This window comes from Colletotrichum destructivum, chromosome 6 (genome assembly GCF_034447905.1).
Source record: "Colletotrichum destructivum chromosome 6, complete sequence".
In the NCBI taxonomy this organism is placed as follows: domain Eukaryota; kingdom Fungi; phylum Ascomycota; class Sordariomycetes; order Glomerellales; family Glomerellaceae; genus Colletotrichum; species Colletotrichum destructivum.
The window spans coordinates 3,424,204-3,442,850 of NC_085901.1; the positions used below are offsets into that span (position 1 = coordinate 3,424,204).

Below are 18,647 nucleotides of genomic sequence, written 5' to 3' on the forward strand. Positions count from 1 at the left end.
GGGGTCTGGCGCACGCCAAGCTCAGAGTTTTCTCCCGCTTCGAAAACTAACGGCACGAATAGTCATGTTCACCGAGCTTGGCGTTCTTGGCCCGGCGACTCTTTTCATCGTGAAAGAGGACCGCCCATCCACTCGATTTAACATAAATCCGTCCGCTTCCTCCGAGGAGCTTTCTCACGACTGGGTAGGCCCTGCTTCTCACTGCGAGCTACAAGCCGGCCGCACGTACCGGCCCCCCCCCCCCCTTCTTACTGCATCCGGTCTCCCTTTGGGCTCTGGTTGGCGGTTGGGGGGGAAGTTCAAGAGTCCAGTGTTGCTTGGGCCAAGAAACCTTGCGTCGTTGCAGAGAGGTGTTTTCTCCGGCGCGGCAACGGACAGAATGCCGGGCGAACACGCACAAAGTTGCCTTTAACGTGGTGTTTTTATTTTTCTGATTGTGCAACCTCAATAGGGACCGCCTTGGCTACTACGTATCTCGGTGTACAAAGTTGCGAAGAGATTTGTCATTTTGGGGCGAGCCATCGGCTGGGAGGGTATGGGGAAAAGCTCCGCGTGTTTGTGACTTTTTGCATCCGGGAGCCTGGGGAGCCCGCCGCTCAAGAGAATGCGCTTGAACTTGATGGTCCCCAGACTAACGGGCCGACGCTCAAGAAAGTGCCTCTATGCAACCGGGAGCTAAATTGCGGAAGATATCTGTACAGTGTACTACCCCATGAACAGCCCCACGCGGAGCGTCCGCATGGCATTGAGCAAGGAGCTCCCCCGCAAACTGAGTAGTGATTTCCCTCGCCAACTGTAACCTTCTTTGAGGCTGCGGCCACTCGGGAAGGCGATCCAGCCCTCAAGAAGAAGAGGGGAGATCCCAAGGCCACTCTGACCGATCTCTCGGTCTTTGATAGCTGACAAATTCGGTCCAGCGCATTCCGACAGTTTTCTGAATTGGCGGCACGCTGTATCGGGCACCACCCCATCCATCATCTTGTGTTTCGTGATTCCAACTTGCTTTGAAACGAACTTCCTTCACCACGCAATCCTGGCGTAACATCAATGAATCTTTGACCGGAAATGCGCCTAGTGACGGTCGACGGTTGGAGTCCTGGCTTCGGCTTTTACTGATCCTCCAGCGGGCTCGGTGCGTAGGATGGCCGTCGCGGGCCGTATTAGATGATTCCCAAAAAAGCCTCAGCGTGTAGCTGGTATTCTCACGACATTGTGGCCCCTGAGTCTCCGCTCATCAGGAGCTTCTCGGCGGCCGCCTCATCACCTTCCTCGTCGGAGTCATCGTCGTCGTCGTCTTCATCCATGAGGTCGATGACAAGAACTGACCCCGAGCTCAGGGTGTCCAGTTGGAAGCCTGCCTGCAGGACGTCGGAGGTATCGAATATGCAACCGGCGACGTCGAGGCTGATGTCGGCGTCCTTCAGCGCCAGGCAGACGAGGCGGAAATGCTCATGATGGGCATCCGTCACGTCGGCGCCGTCCTTCTCCCCGTCGAAGATCAGCACGACATTGCGGTGGCTGAAGCAAAACGTGTCGTTGACCTCGGGACGGGCCGCGTCTCTCAGCGCCGCCGCGAGCTTTGACGGCTCGGTCTGGGTGTTGGCCGTGAGTCGTGTGAAGATGCGGCCATTGAGCAACGCCGTTGCCGTGCTTGGTTGCGCCGGAGAGAATATTTTGACGTTGGGCGGCAGCGTCGGGGCGCTGGAAGCCTGGATGTTTGACGGTTCGTTTGTGCTCATATTGAATGGTTGTTGGCGAGGGTTTGCTAGACAATATAAATATCCGAGACCGCTGTACAACTTCGTGTTGTTCGCAGTTCATCTCAAATTCAGATGCAAAAGTTTTCGTGGCTGACTAATCGGTCGGTACTTACGGTGGAGACTTTGCGGAGGGCCGTCCGGAGCCTAAGAGTCAGGCCCGGAAGATGTTCGGGTGGATCCCGAGACCGCTGGAATACGGCCAAAATGGCAGGCGTTGTGATTCCCGACATGATTGAAATATTTCCAAAAATCTTTCCTTACTGCGTCTAAAGGTTCATGCTGCCTTTGGTGAACTGGATGCCAAGCCGGTATGCGTCTGTGTTATTAGATCAGGCCTGCGTCGAAGAAGAGGCCTCACCGGCGATGATGTGACTGAGGTTGTCGGTGCCTTCAAAGATGCCAGCCTGATTATGCGATCATGCGAGAAACTACTTCGTCCGCTGGGTAAAGACCCGCATCACGCGGTATTTGAGGACTCGGCGCCGCTCTCACTCTTGGCCCAAGAACGATGCGTCGGCTTCTCACTCGGTTGGCCGACGGAAAGACTAAGTAAGCAACAACGGCGGCGCGTGCGAGAGGTGACACCGACACGAACGCTGGATGCCATCCCTCTAGTCCTTCTTGGCTCAGGACTCGACCGGTTATCCTCCTCAAAAGGCTCACGGTATGCCATGAGGTAAAGCATGACGTCTAAGTCAACTCTTCTCAAAGCTGTTCTACGCCAGTTGGCTGACTGGAAGTCTCCATCGTGATGATGAAATGGTATCTAAGCGCAATTCGATTCCTCTCTGATGGTATTTGGCCACGTCACCGATCAGCCTGATCATCAAAGCGGCATATCTGAGAATACACCCCACTCGTGTATAGTTGGCGGTGTCGATAAGCATGAACATTAGTATTCGACACCACAGAGGAAGATGCCTTTCCATCACCAAGCCTCCATTCGACTCGGTGCCCAACGCCAGCAAAGTACGTCCTTCAACTTGCGTCAGCAGTCAGCTTCGCGGGGGGGTTCATTGCCGCAATGACATTCCCCAATGGCAGATGATTCGAGAGGACAAGGCGGGCTTGGCCTGCATGGTGATGCAAGAAGGGTCCCAGGCGGTTCGGAGTCTGCTGATCCAGCTGATTCTGGCGACCACAATTGGACTGCGCCGCACGGGGTAAACCAGAGGTCCACGCCACTGCGTCCCGAAGATCCCTTGTGGAGCGTCATCAGAAGTGGCGCATGACGGCCTGAAGTTTTCAACGAAAGGGCAGTGAATTGCGAATGATTGCGTTTGGTTGTGAACACCATTGGCGATGGTGGCGTTTGATCTTCAGTCAGCTGTTGTTCGGAACCGAAAAAGGCATCTTGCCAAGTTGCGAGTATGGCGATGATGGTCGCGATGACATGGTCTTCATAGACATTGATGATGTAGGCTTTACCAAATGCCGAATACATGTAGTTGGAATAGGGCGAGAATCAAAGATTATTTAAACCACTCAGAGAATCCTGTAGACGAAGAATGCATTTTACCATCACCACATAAAAGATCAGCCAAGACGCATAACAAACGAACACCAGTTTACTACCATAAATCACCTGATTACACCCCCTCTCCTCAACATATCCATCATAATGGCCCCCAGGTATGTTTTCCTGATCAGAATCTCGTATGACCGCACACAGGCAGCTGAACTAATATGAACCCCCAACTTCCAAAGCTCCCACAGACGGTTCTCACTCAACCTCTCTCCCGCCTCCAGGGCGACGAAACGGGTGATGGCACAACGCAGCGACAATCGTCGCTCCTTCGATTCCCAGGCTAGCTCGTCCACCCTTGGCGCTATGCCCGTCGTCCAAGTCGAAAGCTACTTGACGGCTCCCGCTGCACGCTGGTCGACCGCAAATCGAATCTGAGTCTCTTTTCAATGTATGTGAACTGTGGGTCACAAATAGTTCTGTACTTCTAGTCTTCTTGTGTTCTGGAGGGCATGATCCGTTTCACTACGAAGTTCTCGTTCGGAATTGGCAATGCCCTGGTGAATAATACCCCGATCGGAAAGCGTGCCCGGAGAACACCATATACCATCTTTATCCAAAAACATGTACATGAATCAAAAGTAATAACGTTTGCATTCTGGGACGCGGATACATTTTGCAATAAGTCGACTTGTTCTCTATGAGATTTCCGATATTGCAACTTGCTTGACTGAGATAACTTCATTACCTCTGTACTTCTATCACTGGTACGCGGGAAAAGCATCGTGAAGGTGAGAGACAAGAGGGTAGGTTTATAGGTTTAGGTTCGCGTGAGTGGATGTACTAGACAAATAAATAGATCTACGACGTGGGAGAATATTATACAACGAATTGTTTGAGTCTCAAAGGACCCCTTCGATCGTAATCAAACTCATCGAAGCGCATTTTAACAGGTGCCTCCCCCTCAGAGAGAAACCTTGAAGAACTTGGCCACACAGGGCACTCCGGCCTCGTTCATGGCGAAAAGCATGTAGTACCCGGGGACGGCCACGCCGTAGTCGTCCGGGACATTGACAGTAAACGCCTGGCCGTCGCCACCGTCCTGTCCATCGAGAGGGATGCGCCGCTGGTCTGTGTTGACAGTGTGGGTGGTCGCGCTGACGCGGATCATGCTGAAGGTGTACGCGCCGGCATCCTGCATGGTGACCGTGATGGGGGCTCCGGCCTTCACGGTGGTTTCCGAAAGGTCTTGGATAACCGGTCGCTTGGCCGGGGTCTTGCCGTCGGCTTCGAACAGGTACGGCGGCGACCAGAACTGCCCGTCGAAGTGGTTCTCCTTGCAGTTGGCGCCGCAGAGACCGCCGCCGCCGGACCAGATCGTGGCATCCGCCATCAACAGCGCCGTGGAGTGGTAGTTGCGGGGAACAGTGTGCGGCGTCGTCGGAGTAAAGACGCCCGTGGCGGGGTCGAACAGCTCCGGGGTGAGCTGGGGAGTGCTGTCCGAAAAGAGCTGCATCTGCCGCATCCCGCCCACGACCCAGATCTTGCCGTCCGGCATGACGACCGCGTTGGCAAAGCCGCGGTTGAACTTGCCATTCTGCAACTTCTGGACCTGGACCGCTTGGCCGGGCTCGCCGAGGGTCAGGATGTGTGCGTTGCTGCTCGACGCGACGCCGGTATAGGCCTTGCCACCACCGTAGCTAGGGGGACACAGATCAGATCCGGGAATCTAGGACATGAAGCTTGCTCATGACTTACGTGAAGATCTTTCCTGCCACCGCGTCGTACATGACGGAGACACCACACATAGAGTCGTCATCGGTACCTCGCAAGCCGGCGGGCGTGTTCGCGCCGGTGCCCTTGGTGTAGTACCAGTTCATCTGCTTGGCCGGACCAGCATGGAGTACGGTTCCATTCTTCCAAGACCACAACCAGGCATGGCTGTCGGGGAACAAGCCTCGCTGCATGACCAGAGGCTTGACCGGGCACCCGGCCAGCTTCGTCCAAGTGTTGGCCTTGGGGTCGTACACCTCGCCATCCCGTCTGCCGGCTCCAGAGAAGGAGCCGCCAATCACGAAGATCTTGCCTTCGGAACTAATCCGAGTCTTTTTATCAGCACCGAGTTAGTTGTGAAGGGCCGCAAAATATTCTTACGTGGTGCAGCTCGACTGATATCCCCTGGAAATCTGCATGTTGGACAACGGAGTCCACGAAGAGAATTCGCCCTTCTTGAAGTCAAGGACACTGGTCTTTGAGGCACTAGAACCTCCGGTAACTATGATGCGCCCGTTTTCGTCCATGGAGGTGCCGGGACAGAACATGTCGTGCTGCGTGTTCTGTTCGACAAACCCGTGTTAGCGGACCAGTGTTCCTCTTATGACCTCTGGCCCTGCCATTTGGCAAGTTCAGGAGGTAATTGGATGAAGATACCACTGTAAAATGAAACTTACCTGAATGAGAGCGTCGCTGACCTTCCCGGTTTTGACATCATAGATCGACGTGTAAGTCTTTCCATTCCCAGCGGTCGTCCAGCGGTTACTATCCAACACCCAATGTTAGCAATCCATGTGGTAAGCTAGACAATGCTGACTCGGGCTTATATAAAGCCAACGTCAACCGCGTGGAGTGAGAAAAAAGTAATCGTCTTACGGCCAACCGCTGGACCAGACCAGCATGTTTCCTGTCTCGGGAAGCAAAGCCACGGCGACGGGGACAACAGGAAACTTGACCATCGGTCCCCATTGACCAACATTTTGAGCTTCGGAGACGGCGGCAAGAACGAGCACCGCCGCAGGCAGGTTGCGAAGTGCGGAGTAAAGAGTGACCATGATGAAAAAGGGCGGCGTAACGAATAAACGAGTGATTCGTTGAGAAGCTGCTGAGTATTGTGAGTGGCAATGAAGACTTGACTGAGGACTTGAACGACTTCATGTACTCGTTCATTTACAGTGCTCTCGTCATCGTTTCTTCGCCAAGCCCGTTCTTACTTTCCTCTAGACTTCCAAGTGCAAGAGCTACATGTTTCAGGCAACTCCTGTAGAACTGATCCATCCCGAATCGCTTAGAACACCACCATGAATATAAACATCTGGCAGATCAAGGAAACATGGCCTGGGGGCCCGATAAGGTTGCGGAGGCTGTCCCCCGCAGCGCAGCGCGCACGCCGTCTGCATTTTGGACTCGTTCTTAACTTTCTCCTGAGCTAGGTGAAGCATATTATGATGATGGAACTATTTTTGCTGCCCGCTAGCCTCTTCGAACGACAACTGGGGCTAGAACGCGGGTTAGGCTCGTGAGCTACTTGGTGCTAGATGCCGGCTAGTCACTGGTGGCGCCCATCGCGTAACTACACTCACCTATTGTAGAGCCGTGCGCAATTGAAGGTCCCGTGGAGAGAGTCCCATGAATCATTGCTGGGAGAGGGAGGCCGCCTTAGGAGACCAGTCCGTCGAAAAAGCTAAAATCAAGCTCCCAGTGTTTAGCTATATCGTCCCCTTTCTCTCCGTTGCGATCGTCCGTTCAGGAGGAGGTAGACTTAGTGTTCTCAGGCGGCCACTCCCAAGACACCAACGTCCTTAATAAAACAGTAGCGTTTTCTGTAAACGTCCAAGCAGAGACGAGAACGTTCTAGAGAGGATGAAGACTGGCGTTTGGTAGTCTGTCCTTGGAGACCACCAGATGACAAGACAATCTTATAGCTCTACAGGACGTCCCTGAACATGAGGTTTGTTCATATTGCAACATCATCACAAGTATTGCAACTCTTCTTTTTCCTACCTCATCTCTTAAGGACCGTTCTAGTTATGTCTTTATCTTACAGGCTCACTTCTTTGTTACTTGCAATTATTCTTGCCTTTGCCGCAACATGCCACGCACGATCCTGTCCCCCTGTCTGGAACAAGGTTGCTGCAGACCTGAGAAGCTCCTTTGCAGGATGTCCCTCTGAGGCGAGACAGGCAATGCGCGCCGCGTTCCATGATTGCTTCCCTGGATCCTGCGACGGCTCTCTGATCTTGGCCAACGAGTGTCTCGACAGGGAAGAGAATGTACAGATGCAGCCCATCTGCGAGTTACTGGGCGAAAAGGCCATTACCTACAACGTCAGCACCGCCGACATGATCCAAGCGGCAGCAGGTAAGCGGCGTCATGACAGCCGTATGGCTTGGCGGATAGCATCGAGCCGTGCTGACGGGAGCCCATAGCCTTCGGAGTTGCGGCCTGCGGGGGTCCCAAAGTCTACTTTTTCGTCGGGCGAAAGGATTCCGCTATACCAAATGCCGAGGGCACGCTGCCCACGCAAGACTCCGACGCCGCCTCCCAGATAACCGCCTTCAAGAAGAAGGGCTTCACGGCCACTGATCTCGTGGCCCTCGTCGGGGCGCACAGCGCGGGTCAGAGCATCCAGGAGCTGTCTTTCGATTCGACCCCCGAGAGGCTGGACAGCACCGTCTTCTACCCCGAGACGTTCCAAGAGATGACGCCGACCTCGTTGGGCAGCGACGTCGCCCTTAGCAACTCCCGGGAGACCAAGAACATCTGGAAGGGGTTTGGGGCGAGCCAAACGCGGTGGAATTCCGCGTTCAAGCTGGCGTAAGTCTGTTGTCAGTCGCATTGCTTGAGACTTTGTCACTAATCATTGTGAACAGGATGGCCAAGATGAGCATCATGGGAAACGACCTAGGGAAGCTTGCAGACTGCTCAAAACTGGTCGCCTGAGTGAGGGCCAAGGCCGGCCGCAATGCGGTCATGTAAAGAAACAGACTGGGGCGTAATTCTGTGCCTATTCAATGAGTACATGAAACCCGATTCTGGACATACTCAAGCTTGTTTGGGTCGGATTTGGCTGCGCCAATCTTTCCATGTAAATTCCAAAGTGCTTCCCAGTGCTGGACAGAGTAAACGAGGCGACTTGGTTATGCCGTGATAGCGGACTGTCCAACCACTACTTCGGCGCTTTAAATTGCAAAGAAATAATTGAAAAATATGACAGCTTGCTTATTATCTCATGTTTATGCACAAGGTGCAACGAGCTTTGAGCAACGACAGTGCTACTGTGACTGGCATTCCAAACAACTTTACGTACTCAAATACACACACGTTTCAAGGGTTGAGCTCTGCGCAACTTTAGTCGCACCTCTACCGATTGATTACATGTCCATGTCCATGGAATTTGCAAAATCCGAATCCTCAAGTGTCCTGTGATCCAAAATCCTCCCCAGGTGCGTCTTGTCGATCGACTCGCAATTCCTCCTGATCTTCATCGTGAGAACGCGCAGGAACTTGATCAAGTTAGGCGTTTCAGTGTCCATGACATTCGTAGAGGAGCCAGAGAGTTCGGACTCGGAGTCCTTCTGATCCGCCGACCTCAGGCCTAAGAAGCGGCGAACGCTGAGGTACTCATTCATCGACTTCATGTACAGCTGGCCCGAGAACAGATTGAGCTCGTTCGTAAAGACTTCCGGCATGACTCTTGGAATAGGCTGGTGAGGCATTGTGTAAAGCCTCAGAGTGTCCAGCGGGCGGTACCCAATATTTGGGCGTGGCGCGTACAGATGCAGAGAGACATGTCTCGAAACTCGTATCTCCGGCAAAAGCTCTTGCGCCTCGTATGGACTGATGATCACTGCTTGGTCAACGACGCCCGCACTCGACGCCGTTGTCAAGATCCACTGGACAGGTCTCTGGAACAGGTCTGAGGTGTGTCCTTTTCCCACCGGAATAATAGTGCGGGTGAAATCTGCCGTGACCAAGAGACTCGGGCGAAATCTGGCGACGTCGTAATATTGGGCAGCACTGGTGTCCGACAACGCCTGGAAAGCGAAAAGAAAGGCTGGGGATCCCTTCACAACAATCCCCCTTGAAATGAATGTTCTGACATCCGGATGTATTGCGTGTTCGGCGGGTGTCGCATGAGGAGGTTTCTGCACTTCTCGTTCCTGTTCGACCTCGGGTGACAACTCTCGCTCCTGCTCTTCGCGAAACGTCGTCGACTCGAGCTTGAGACCCCCGAATTGACGCAGCCTCTGGGTTATGTCGTCGGCGCAATGCTCGTTGTCCAGACTGATTTGCGAAGTGTCGAGCTGATGGCCTGGCCTGTATCGTACCTCAATGGTCTGGGCCTCTTCCTCGAGGAACTCTTCGGCCTGTTTCTGGCTCAGTTCGGTTTCTTCGGCATCACCTCGAGCCTCGTCCCACAGGATTTCGTGGCGCTGGTAGCGGCGGCCCTGGTTTGCCCACAGCCAAATGCCTCTCTGGAGATCCGCAAAGGTCTCAGAGATGGACCACTCCAAGATGTGGGCTACGGTTATGGCCGTGTCGCCGCTATTCTGTGATATTGCTACAATCTTTTGCCGGATTTCGTCGGGAACGCAGAAGGCCACCGATTGTCCCTTGCCGAGCTTCCGCATCCGCATACAAGCTTTGAAATCTTGTCAGAGGGAGGCTATCATGGGGATGTTGATTGACTTGCCTTGAACTAGTCTGTCCTTGGTCAGGTTGGCTCCCAGTGTCACGGCAGCTCGGTATCCTCCGGGGAGCTTGAGGTCTGTTCCTCTGGTGTGCGCCTCGTCCAAGAACACGAGACAGACATCGGTCTGATTAGCAAATGGAGATGTCTGGAAGCTCTCAACTCGGCCCCTGCGATCCACGACGCAGATGTGATCATCCTCGTCACAGAAAATAACAGCCTGTGTCATTTCGCGGTCTTCCATCATCTGAAGCCACCGCTTCGCAACTCCCAGGTTATCCAGCTCCAGTATCTGGGCGCCGACGTCGAGAATGACACGGGCCGGCGGGTCCAGTCGAACAACCATTTCCAACAATGTCTCAGCGAGTGACTTGTCGGAACCTTTGACCGCCGGCATCAAGGCTACCGAGTTTTCGTTCTGGAGAAGGTACTCCAGAACCAGCGCGTTGGTCGGCTTCTGCTCTGGAATATCGAGCTGTTTGACGCTCAAGGGAAGAAACGCCCGGGAGTCGTTTGTTCCGCTGAAGCCCGTGGTTGCGTTGACCTTCTTCGCCCCAATGTCCCACCCGGAGGCCGAGAGCTTGTGTGGGAACTCCTTCATCTCCTTGGGAAAGACAATGTGTTGAAGGAAGTAATCGATCGTCCCCTTGGAAAAGCGAATGCATGGAAAGACTTGTTCGACGCATTGCTGGCGGTCTTCGAGGTTGATTCCGGTGAGCTGTCGAAAAGCTACCGGCAGATTGTGGCTGTCCTTTACCCAGTAACCGTACTCCATATCGGCCTGATCTGATCGCGTAAGGTGTTCGAAGCTCATGAAAATCTCAGAATCGTCCAGTCCCCCATAGTAGTAGCTAAGAGACGTGAGAATGATGATGACATCTGGATGGCTGAACTCGGACCGGGCGCTTGGGTTGTCCTTCGCTCGGTACGGCACTGCAAGTCGCGTGCTGGGACGTCTGTTGTGATCAGGTCCATAGTCAACCCTCCATCTCTTCTGACAAAACACGAAACTGAGTATCTGGCTGGAGATGAGCCCTCGCAAGAGCAGAATCGCGTCCTTCGTCGATGAGGACCAGAGTTCGGACGTTTCAACTGCGTCGATCTCAGACTTGGACAAGTCAGTCTTGTATATGTAGGTGAACACGGCATTCTGTACGTGAGAAGACTGGATGGCCATCGGAAGACCTTTTGAGCCAGCTTTGCTGAGATGACGAGCCACGAGGCTGAGCAGAAGATCTCTGGCGATTTCTTGTAGGATCCGCGTCCTAGGAAAACAGCCGTTATGGTGCGCAGACACTTCTATCGAGTCGGGATGGGTTCTTTGAACCTCCGGGAGGAACTTCCTCACAACCTCGAGGACTTGGTGTATGCACACCCACCGGTCGGGGCTGAACTCAACTGGCCTCTGAGTTCCCATCGTGTAGACAAGCTCGAATTTGACGCTGAAGTTCTCGTCGCTTTCATCTACAATATCGCGAGAGACACGGCCAAGAAAGTCTTTAGCTCTTACCAGAGACTGACTCACGTTCGCCTTCCCCGAGATGGCCGTCTCGATAGCCATCAGTTGGAAAGACAGGATATGCTCCGGCTGAACTAGTAGGATGCCTCGGCAGTCCATACAGTCTTGAAAGATGGCCTGGATGGCGGTCGCTTCAGACGTTCCGACCCTAACCGCTCGGGAGAATGGCATATGGAAGATGCGCCTGTTGAGAAGGCCGCCCAGCTTCGATACCATCATCTGAAGCATTTGCTTGGACTGAGGCTTGGCCACAATGACCCTGACGAGACACGATCCGTCTGCGAGGGCTGCTGCAACCATCGGAACGATGACGGCGGATTTTCCCTCACCCATGTTCAACTGCATGACGGCGTTCTCGTTACCCGGCGGGCTCCTCATTTTTTCAGCAATGCTCTCCTGGACCTCTCGAACCATAATGCTGCTTTCGACTTCCAAGAGAAGTGTATCTGGGTAGTCTCTGGGGGACCAATTGGTGTGCCCAGGGTTTCGTAGCTCGTTTTCTAGCGCGATCGGAGCTCCCAACGAGGCCACCATTCGTTCCGCGCGCTGAAGTTGAGATATAGATAGGCCGAAGTGAGTCAAGCAATCCCTCCATGCGACGGGGGTATTGTTGAAATGTACGTGGTTCAGCCGCTGTAAAAGAGACGACACCGAGAGTCTGGGGCGTTGGTAGTAATCAAAGATGTGCGTGGCACACTTAGAAGGGCCGGTTGCTGGTAAATCGAAGAGAGTGTCCATGATGAGACCAAGGAGCTCCTGGGTGTGATCTCTCCAAACCTGCAAGTAGGAACACAACCGACTCTTCAAGTCATCGTTCGGAGAGTCACTCCGATTCTCTGTAAGCTGACGTCTCTGTAAAGCGTCCGAGCTTGATTCGAGGTCTTGAACATATCTTGCTTGATACTCTCCCACAGTCTTACTGGAGAGGCTGGAAAGCAGGCTCGGGAGTCGGTAGTATCGCCTCTGGTGCTTATGAACTGACTCAAGGTCAAAGATCCGGGGTTCCTTCACAATCGAAGGTGGCTGACAGCTCTTGAAGAGGGCATCTTCGCTGATAAAACGTGGTCTTGAGGACAGAGCTGGGTCTGGCGTTGCCACCAAAGACTTTTTCAGGGTTCGAGGCGTAACCCGTGATGGCATCGATCGAACGATCTCTCGTATGTAGGCCTTGAATTGAAGATTGTCGTACCACGTCTTGATGAGTGCCTGGATACCGGGAAGTGCTTCTCTAACCCGGACGTATAAGTCCCAATGGCACTTTTCGGAGTGGTTCGGCGGTATCTTTGGAACTTTACACGGCCACTGAGCCCGAAGAACATCCAAAAGGGCGTTAACCGCGCGCCTCAAATTGGCGTGGTATTCTTTCTCCTGGCGTTGCATGAAAGCGTAATCGGACTCATTCACCTGCTGGTGTAGACGGTGCTCCGGGCTTTCGTCAAAAGGGACACAGCTGCCTTCTAAACGCGCACGTGTCAGGGTTGCATCGAACGTACAGCCATGTCGAAGATCGAAGAGGTCGCCCTCTGGGGCGGGAACACCGGCAACGTGCTGGCTCGTTTGTGAAGAGGCCAACGTCTGAAGCACAGCCGTGTCCGTGTTTTGTGCAAAGGCAAGCGTCGCCAGCCACATCATCAAGTGGTGCTTATTGACAGATATTCTCAGGCTCTTTTGTAGGCCGATCCAGTTGGAGGTTATGAAGTTTAGCGAGGAATTATTCGACAGGAGGTCTGCGTTGTAGGTGACTTGCTCGGTAGGGAGGTCGCAGTCGCTGCCCGAAACCGAGGTGCTGTTGCTTAGGAAATTCCAAAGAAGACTCTCCATGCCCGTGGGTAAGGACTCTATTAGAACGGGCTCCTCCGAAAAGACAAGCTGCGCAATCTTGAAAGCCTGCGAGCTTGCAGAGGATCCGGCACGGTCTCTTGCGGCGTAAGGGGCGTCGTGTTGCAGACTGAAGCTCTCCGCCCCGAACCCAGACACCCGAAACATTGAGGAACGGAGACTGTCTCGTTTGAGGAGATGGGAGTCCACTCGGTTCAGTTCTGGATCTAGTGGACTGACGTAAGATTCCGGGTGGAAGAACTTGGATCTCTCTGCCTGCTTGAAGATGGATTGCACATGGCCCAGGAATAGGTCATGCTGTGCCAAGAATCCCAACTGGGAGTCCCAGGTAACGGTCTGCATAACGCGCTCGTTGGCAGGGTAAAATCTTCTACCCGGTGTGAGCTGGGCAAGCTTGCTCAGGATGTTGATGTTCTCTCCCGTCAGCACGTCGAACGACTTGACCGAGGCCGAGCTGAGAATGGACAAGGCCTGTTCCGTGCCCGTTCTCTCCGTGAGGGGGTCAGGAATCGCAAAAGACGTCATAGCATGCAGGTAGGAAAGGAACAGATTGCTCTGCCGGCTTTCGTTGCTGACGAGCCTCGCGAGTCTATCGTCCACTTCGTAGGCATGCACTCTCGCAGCGTCGCCTTTGGAAATGCAAACTTCGACATGGTCTTTCGTCTTGGCGAACGATACCCGTCCCTCAAGCACGAGAACCTTTCGGCGTGTAGGGATGGCTGGATGGCTAAATTGGTCGTCTCTCAGGACCAGCCTGTCTTTCAGGCCAACCAGTGTACCGATGAACTGGTCGGGGTCAACCGACATCCCGCGGTACTGCCGTGAAAGGATAGAAGGCTGACGAGGAGCGTAACTGAATTCCAAACGAGCTCGAGGGAGTTCCACGGCGACTGACGAGTCCGACTTTCTGCGGACTATGTGGATCCAATAAGGGTCTTCGAGCGGCCGAAAGATTGTTGAAATCAGCTGAGCCGACTGACTGCGTACATCGACAAGTGTAGAGTCGTCTCGGACAAGCTGCCACTTGCTTTCGTAGTGAACCTTTGTAAGCCTCCAGTGCGATGTCGCAAGCAGCCATGGAGCCTTCTTATCGCGAAACTCGACACACTCCCCCGTGTAGTCCCACCAATGGACATAATCCTCCACAAACTTGGTCGGCAAACTGCCCCTGAGACACCGTTTTGGAACCAACTCGTAAATGAAATCACCTCTCGAGGCCTGCACCAAGAAATCTGGCACAGTTTGCCTGGGGCCATGGGTGAGACCCAAGTGGACCAGGTAGCCTGCGTATCGTCGCTTGAGGGAGAATCGCATACCCGGAACTGGCGTGGGCATAATCTCGGCTGACAAGGACCCAAAAAGACATTTGTAAGACTCATGATCGAGGTAGTCTTTCGGCAGACGATTCAGGGGAACGCCGTCGACCAGAAACTCGCCGGTAAGAAGACAGAAATGCACCACCATCGGTCTTAAAGACGCGGTGATGCTGGTCAACCATGATCTATGCTTCACTGACACTTGTTCCCACACACGACTTGGCTGGTAAACGGACCAGGATGCGGATATCGCGTCATCTAGCCCGGGGCTTCCCCCGGACACAATCCGCTCTCTGAGAAACCTGCAATGTAGGAAAGATGTTCTCTGCCAGCGAGAATAGAGATACTGAACTGACGCATCGAGAGAAGTCAGAAGAGTCTGGCCACCCTCCTGGATGGCGATAGAGCACTGAAGAAACGTAGAGACGCTTGCATTGTCCGAGAAGACGGCGTCTTGGAACCTCTCGTCAATATTGAAAGTGTCCGCGCAGATCAGGTAAGCCTCGATTGCCCTGCGCTGGAACTCTAGCTTGTCGACGTCGACTGACGACTCCTGAGCCTTGCTCTTCAGATCCTGCGCCCAAGAAAATGTGACGCTTCTCGCTTTTGACAGGAAACCGAGGCATTCTTGCCGGATATCGGAAGAAGGAGTGAGGGAAAAGAGACAGCGAGCAAGGGCTGTGAAAGCCGTCAAGGCGGCGGACGACTGCCAGTTCTCGTCGAAGCGTTGTGTTGCCTCGAAAAGGCCTTCAACCATCCTTGAGGCGAATTTCTCATCTTCGCAGATACCGTGAGCACATCGAGACGTGGACCTGTTAGGTGGGCCAGCTTGGTAGATACACTGCTGAATGACGAGAACAGTTTCCCTTCGGTTGAAGTCCACTGAAGGGGAGAAGAGTTGAACCATGATATTTCTCCATTGAAGATTGTATCCAAGAGGGATGGAAGCGATGGCCTTGAATTCCTCGATCGTCATGTCTTCGGGGCACTCGTTTAGGCTCGCCAGTACGGTGTTTGGTGGAGGACCGCTAGGCATGGTCGAAGGACGGAAAAGGTATTCTTGGACGTGTTTCGAGGCCGGAGGCATCTTGTAAGTGCAATCCTTTGGGATCGTGTCTGTAGTTCGAAATGGAGTAAGAAAGCAGGACCGGCGACCGTCGTAGCATGCGTAGTGAAGCCCGTTGATGACGCAAACTGTAGACTCAGTAGCCGTTGAAACAGAAACCATCCTCCGATGCGTCGCCATATGGGGTTTGTCCTCCGAGAGAAGACTAATGTGTTGACTACTCACGTTGCTTTGAAAATACCGAGATAGGCCTTGGTAGCCCTTTAAGGAATGGTTTGAGCGAGGCCGTCCTTCACAGTTGAAACAATCCTTCAGGACGTTGAAAAGAAAGTAGATACTGGCTTCGCGCCAGCTTCCAAAGCCTTCGGGGACGGACAGCTCGAAGACCGTCGACTTCAAGGCAAGCAGCCCGTTCGGAAGCGGCCACTCGTGGATTTCGACCTTCAAGCTGTTGGCTTGATCAAAATATGAACAACGCGAGCAATAGCGGCTGTGAGCCGTGTAGGGAACGCCCGTTTTTTTGTTGTAACCCTGGTAATACTCGCAAGAGCTCGCGTGATACTTCCTCATGAGATCGTCGTATTTATCTTTCAACCTACGCAGCTCGTTTTTCTTGCGCTCACGGTCTTTCCGTGCCTGCTCTTCGATTTCACTCCGAAGAGACTGGTGTTTGACGGACTGATCGAAGTAACGAACGGAAAAACACCCGGAGGATCCATATGTCGTGTAGATGTTTGGAGCAGAGGAGCTCGGTTCGCAGTTTTTAAGGCGCTCTCTAAGATACGACTCGGCGTTATGCAGTCTCTCCAAATGGGCCCTGGTCGTAAGAAGGAAGTTTTGAAATAGGCCCAAGGGGATCTCGGGATCAAACTTCCTGAGTAGCGGATGAATCTGGATTGTAGCTTTGTCACAGACGATCCAGAGTTCCAAGATTGTTAACAACATGATGGAGATTGATTCGGGATTGCCTTTGCCTCCATAGAACGTGCTGGCCTTGCCGTGGTAGTCTTCGATGAGGTCTCGGAGCTGAGAACATGTGTTGGCAGTAGTCTTATGTCCTGCAAACCATGTCTGCAGATTTTTGCCAACCCAAGTCTCAAAGGCCGTTAGGTGCAGAGACAAGTGTGCATTGTCTGGTACAGCTACCTCGGATGGTAGCAACAAAGAGTCATACAATGCCACCGTCCATGAAGGGCTGAAGTGGGAGACTGCTGTCTGGGTACCTCGCCTGGCAAAAGAAGCCAGGAAGTCATCGAGCTCGGGGAGATGCATGATGGAGTCCTTCTCGAAATCCGACGCCTCTAGAGCTTCTAACTCTTTACAGAGGCCAGGCGAGTCCTGCTTCTGGATGTTGAGCCAGCGGTCCGACAACAGTTTGTTTGCTTGACGCATGGTCTCGCGAACGTGGTTGAGAGCGGCGGGGACAGGCTCCGATGTAAGCTTGAGCAGCCGCCTGGACAGCTTGGCGACCATGCACAGCAGGAGGTCGGACTCCGATTTGGACTTAACAGTAGATTCCAGGCTATCGCGGAGGATCTCAGCCATGACGAAGGCCATGAATGTTTTGTAAAGGCTATTTTCGGGGTCAGCCAGCCTGCCGAAGATCAACTGCAGACTGACGCGAACAAGCAGCCATGTCGGAGAACGGCGCCACGGGAGCAAGGTGTTGTTCCAGTTGATCTCATCACGGGTGTTCTTAGAAATTCTCGCTTCGTCGAGAGGATTACCGACGGCGAGTAAGAAGGCGTAGAGGAGCTCCGTGACCATCTTCGGATGGGTAGTGTCACGGCTTTCTTCGTGAAGTTTTCCCGCTTTTTTGGCGCATGGCTGGGTTCCCGCAGCATTTTGGAAGCTCATGGTCGCCAAGGTTTCCGCGAGAGTCTCTTTGAAGCCCAGTTGGTTGAACTTTTCAAGATCAACGGTCACACCGACACCGGGAAAGGTCCTGCGGAGACGACCAGAAGTCGCCATGGCAGCTTCGTTGGTTGGAGACAGCTCAAACGCCTCCAAGCGGACCGAGTGGTGGACCTTGGTGATCAGGACTCCGGCGTTCTGGGCCCTGATGTTGAGTGGAATCGTTGACATGGCGCCTTGTATAAAATTAGTGATGACAGAAAACCGAGTTTTGTGTTGGAAAACGTACCTCGTCTGGGTAGCTTATGCAGCATTTCGAGCAACTCATATTCGTCGACAGCCGGATCATCTCCTCGAGGCTGATGGACGCGAATCATGGCCTCCATCATCTCACCAGCTGCTGTCACGGTCTCCAAGCTGATTTTTGGAACAAAGTCGCAAAATTTGACGAGAGCGTCTCGAACGTAATGGAGCAAAACGGTTTCATTCTTGACACTGAAATCATCTGCCTGGGGCAACTGAGGAGGAAGGAAAACGTGATGAATAAGATAAAGAGCTGCTTGGTCGGACATTTTGATGTAAAGAGCAATTTGGTTTAGAATAGAAGTTGATGTCTTCTTGATGTTTAGTTGTCAGTTGTTGATAGAATAGTGTTGCTGTATAGTAGCACCTGTTCTCTGGGCCAAGACGATTTTACATAGCCGCGGGTTTAGGGGCGTATTTTATAATTCTCCTCTTTATTAATGATACAGAGATGGAGACTAACAAGATGGCTCACGATGTGAGTATCGAGAGCTGTAGCATCATTTTCACATGTCGGGAGTGTTCGTCTGAAGATCACACGAGAAAAGCTTTCGGGTTCGTTGAGATGGGTTGTAGGCCTCAACTTAAAGTGACTGAGGATGCTTTTGGACCCTGGAATTGACTTTTGGAATGATAGGAAAAAAGGGTCTACTAGATATGGAAGTTTGATAGGCAATCTTTGACTGGTTGGCTTTTGCAAAGCAGTAGCTCTCTCTCGATATCAGACTTTGTCGTGTAACAGTCTTTCTGGCCTCCTGCCGCTGAAACGATCTTCACGGGAGCTTCTGGGCGTTAATGTGTGGTGATTCTCATTGACTTTCTGAGGAGAGTTGTTGGGAAGCCAGCCGGCTGTAAAAGCCTAAAGGGACTGTAGAGGGGAACGAGAGTTGATTGGACTCAACTTTCGGTACGGTTATCAGAGCCAGGCTTTGCATGTGTTGGGCTCATATTGCCGCTGGCAGTGCTAACGTTGCTGAGTGTCCAGTGAAAGCCAACGTCAAGGATGGAAACTGTGGTCAAGATTCAAGATCATCGAAATTTCGACGGATGACGCGTCCC

The 18,647-nt window shown here is 53.0% G+C and overlaps 6 protein-coding genes across 6 annotated transcripts; 2 read left to right on the forward strand and 4 right to left on the reverse strand.

Annotated features, from left to right (window-relative positions):
* Nucleotides 1-412: 412 nt before the first annotated feature.
* Nucleotides 413-1,789, reverse strand: CDEST_10220 (uncharacterized protein). The gene has a single exon (XM_062926378.1). The coding sequence runs from the start codon at nt 1,737-1,739 to the stop codon at nt 1,203-1,205; it is 537 nt and encodes a 178-aa protein (XP_062782429.1). The 5' UTR covers nt 1,740-1,789; the 3' UTR covers nt 413-1,202.
* Nucleotides 1,790-3,296: 1,507 nt separating this feature from the next.
* Nucleotides 3,297-3,914, forward strand: CDEST_10221 (uncharacterized protein). Its single transcript, XM_062926379.1, has 2 exons — nt 3,297-3,392; nt 3,468-3,914. Exons 1-2 carry the CDS (start codon nt 3,382-3,384, stop codon nt 3,661-3,663), a joined length of 207 nt encoding a protein of 68 aa, XP_062782430.1. The 5' UTR covers nt 3,297-3,381; the 3' UTR covers nt 3,664-3,914.
* Nucleotides 3,915-4,189: 275 nt separating this feature from the next.
* CDEST_10222 (Putative galactose oxidase/kelch, beta-propeller, immunoglobulin-like, immunoglobulin E-set) lies at nt 4,190-6,053 on the reverse strand (the record flags this gene model as incomplete). Its single annotated transcript, XM_062926380.1, has 5 exons — nt 4,190-4,925; nt 4,984-5,319; nt 5,380-5,561; nt 5,676-5,763; nt 5,875-6,053. 5 exons carry the CDS (start codon nt 6,051-6,053, stop codon nt 4,190-4,192), a joined length of 1,521 nt encoding a protein of 506 aa, XP_062782431.1.
* Nucleotides 6,054-7,028: 975 nt separating this feature from the next.
* On the forward strand, nt 7,029-7,941 carry CDEST_10223 (Putative plant peroxidase, hem peroxidase, hem peroxidase superfamily, peroxidase, active; the record flags this gene model as incomplete). Its single annotated transcript, XM_062926381.1, has 3 exons — nt 7,029-7,359; nt 7,428-7,815; nt 7,872-7,941. The coding sequence occupies 3 exons, from the start codon at nt 7,029-7,031 to the stop codon at nt 7,939-7,941; spliced, it is 789 nt and encodes a 262-aa protein (XP_062782432.1).
* Nucleotides 7,942-8,372: 431 nt separating this feature from the next.
* On the reverse strand, nt 8,373-9,638 carry CDEST_10224 (uncharacterized protein; the record flags this gene model as incomplete). Its single annotated transcript, XM_062926382.1, has 1 exon — nt 8,373-9,638. One exon carries the CDS (start codon nt 9,636-9,638, stop codon nt 8,373-8,375), a length of 1,266 nt encoding a protein of 421 aa, XP_062782433.1.
* An 18-nt stretch (nt 9,639-9,656) lies between these two features.
* CDEST_10225 (uncharacterized protein) lies at nt 9,657-17,857 on the reverse strand (the record flags this gene model as incomplete). The annotated part of the gene is made up of 2 exons (XM_062926383.1): nt 9,657-17,521; nt 17,575-17,857. The coding sequence occupies 2 exons, from the start codon at nt 17,855-17,857 to the stop codon at nt 9,657-9,659; spliced, it is 8,148 nt and encodes a 2,715-aa protein (XP_062782434.1).
* Nucleotides 17,858-18,647: the final 790 nt, after the last annotated feature.

Coding starts and splice junctions, on each gene's coding strand:
- CDEST_10220 (XM_062926378.1), bottom strand. CDS start 1,739: ATGAGCACAAACGAACCGTCAAACATCCAGGCTTCCAGCGCCCCGACG.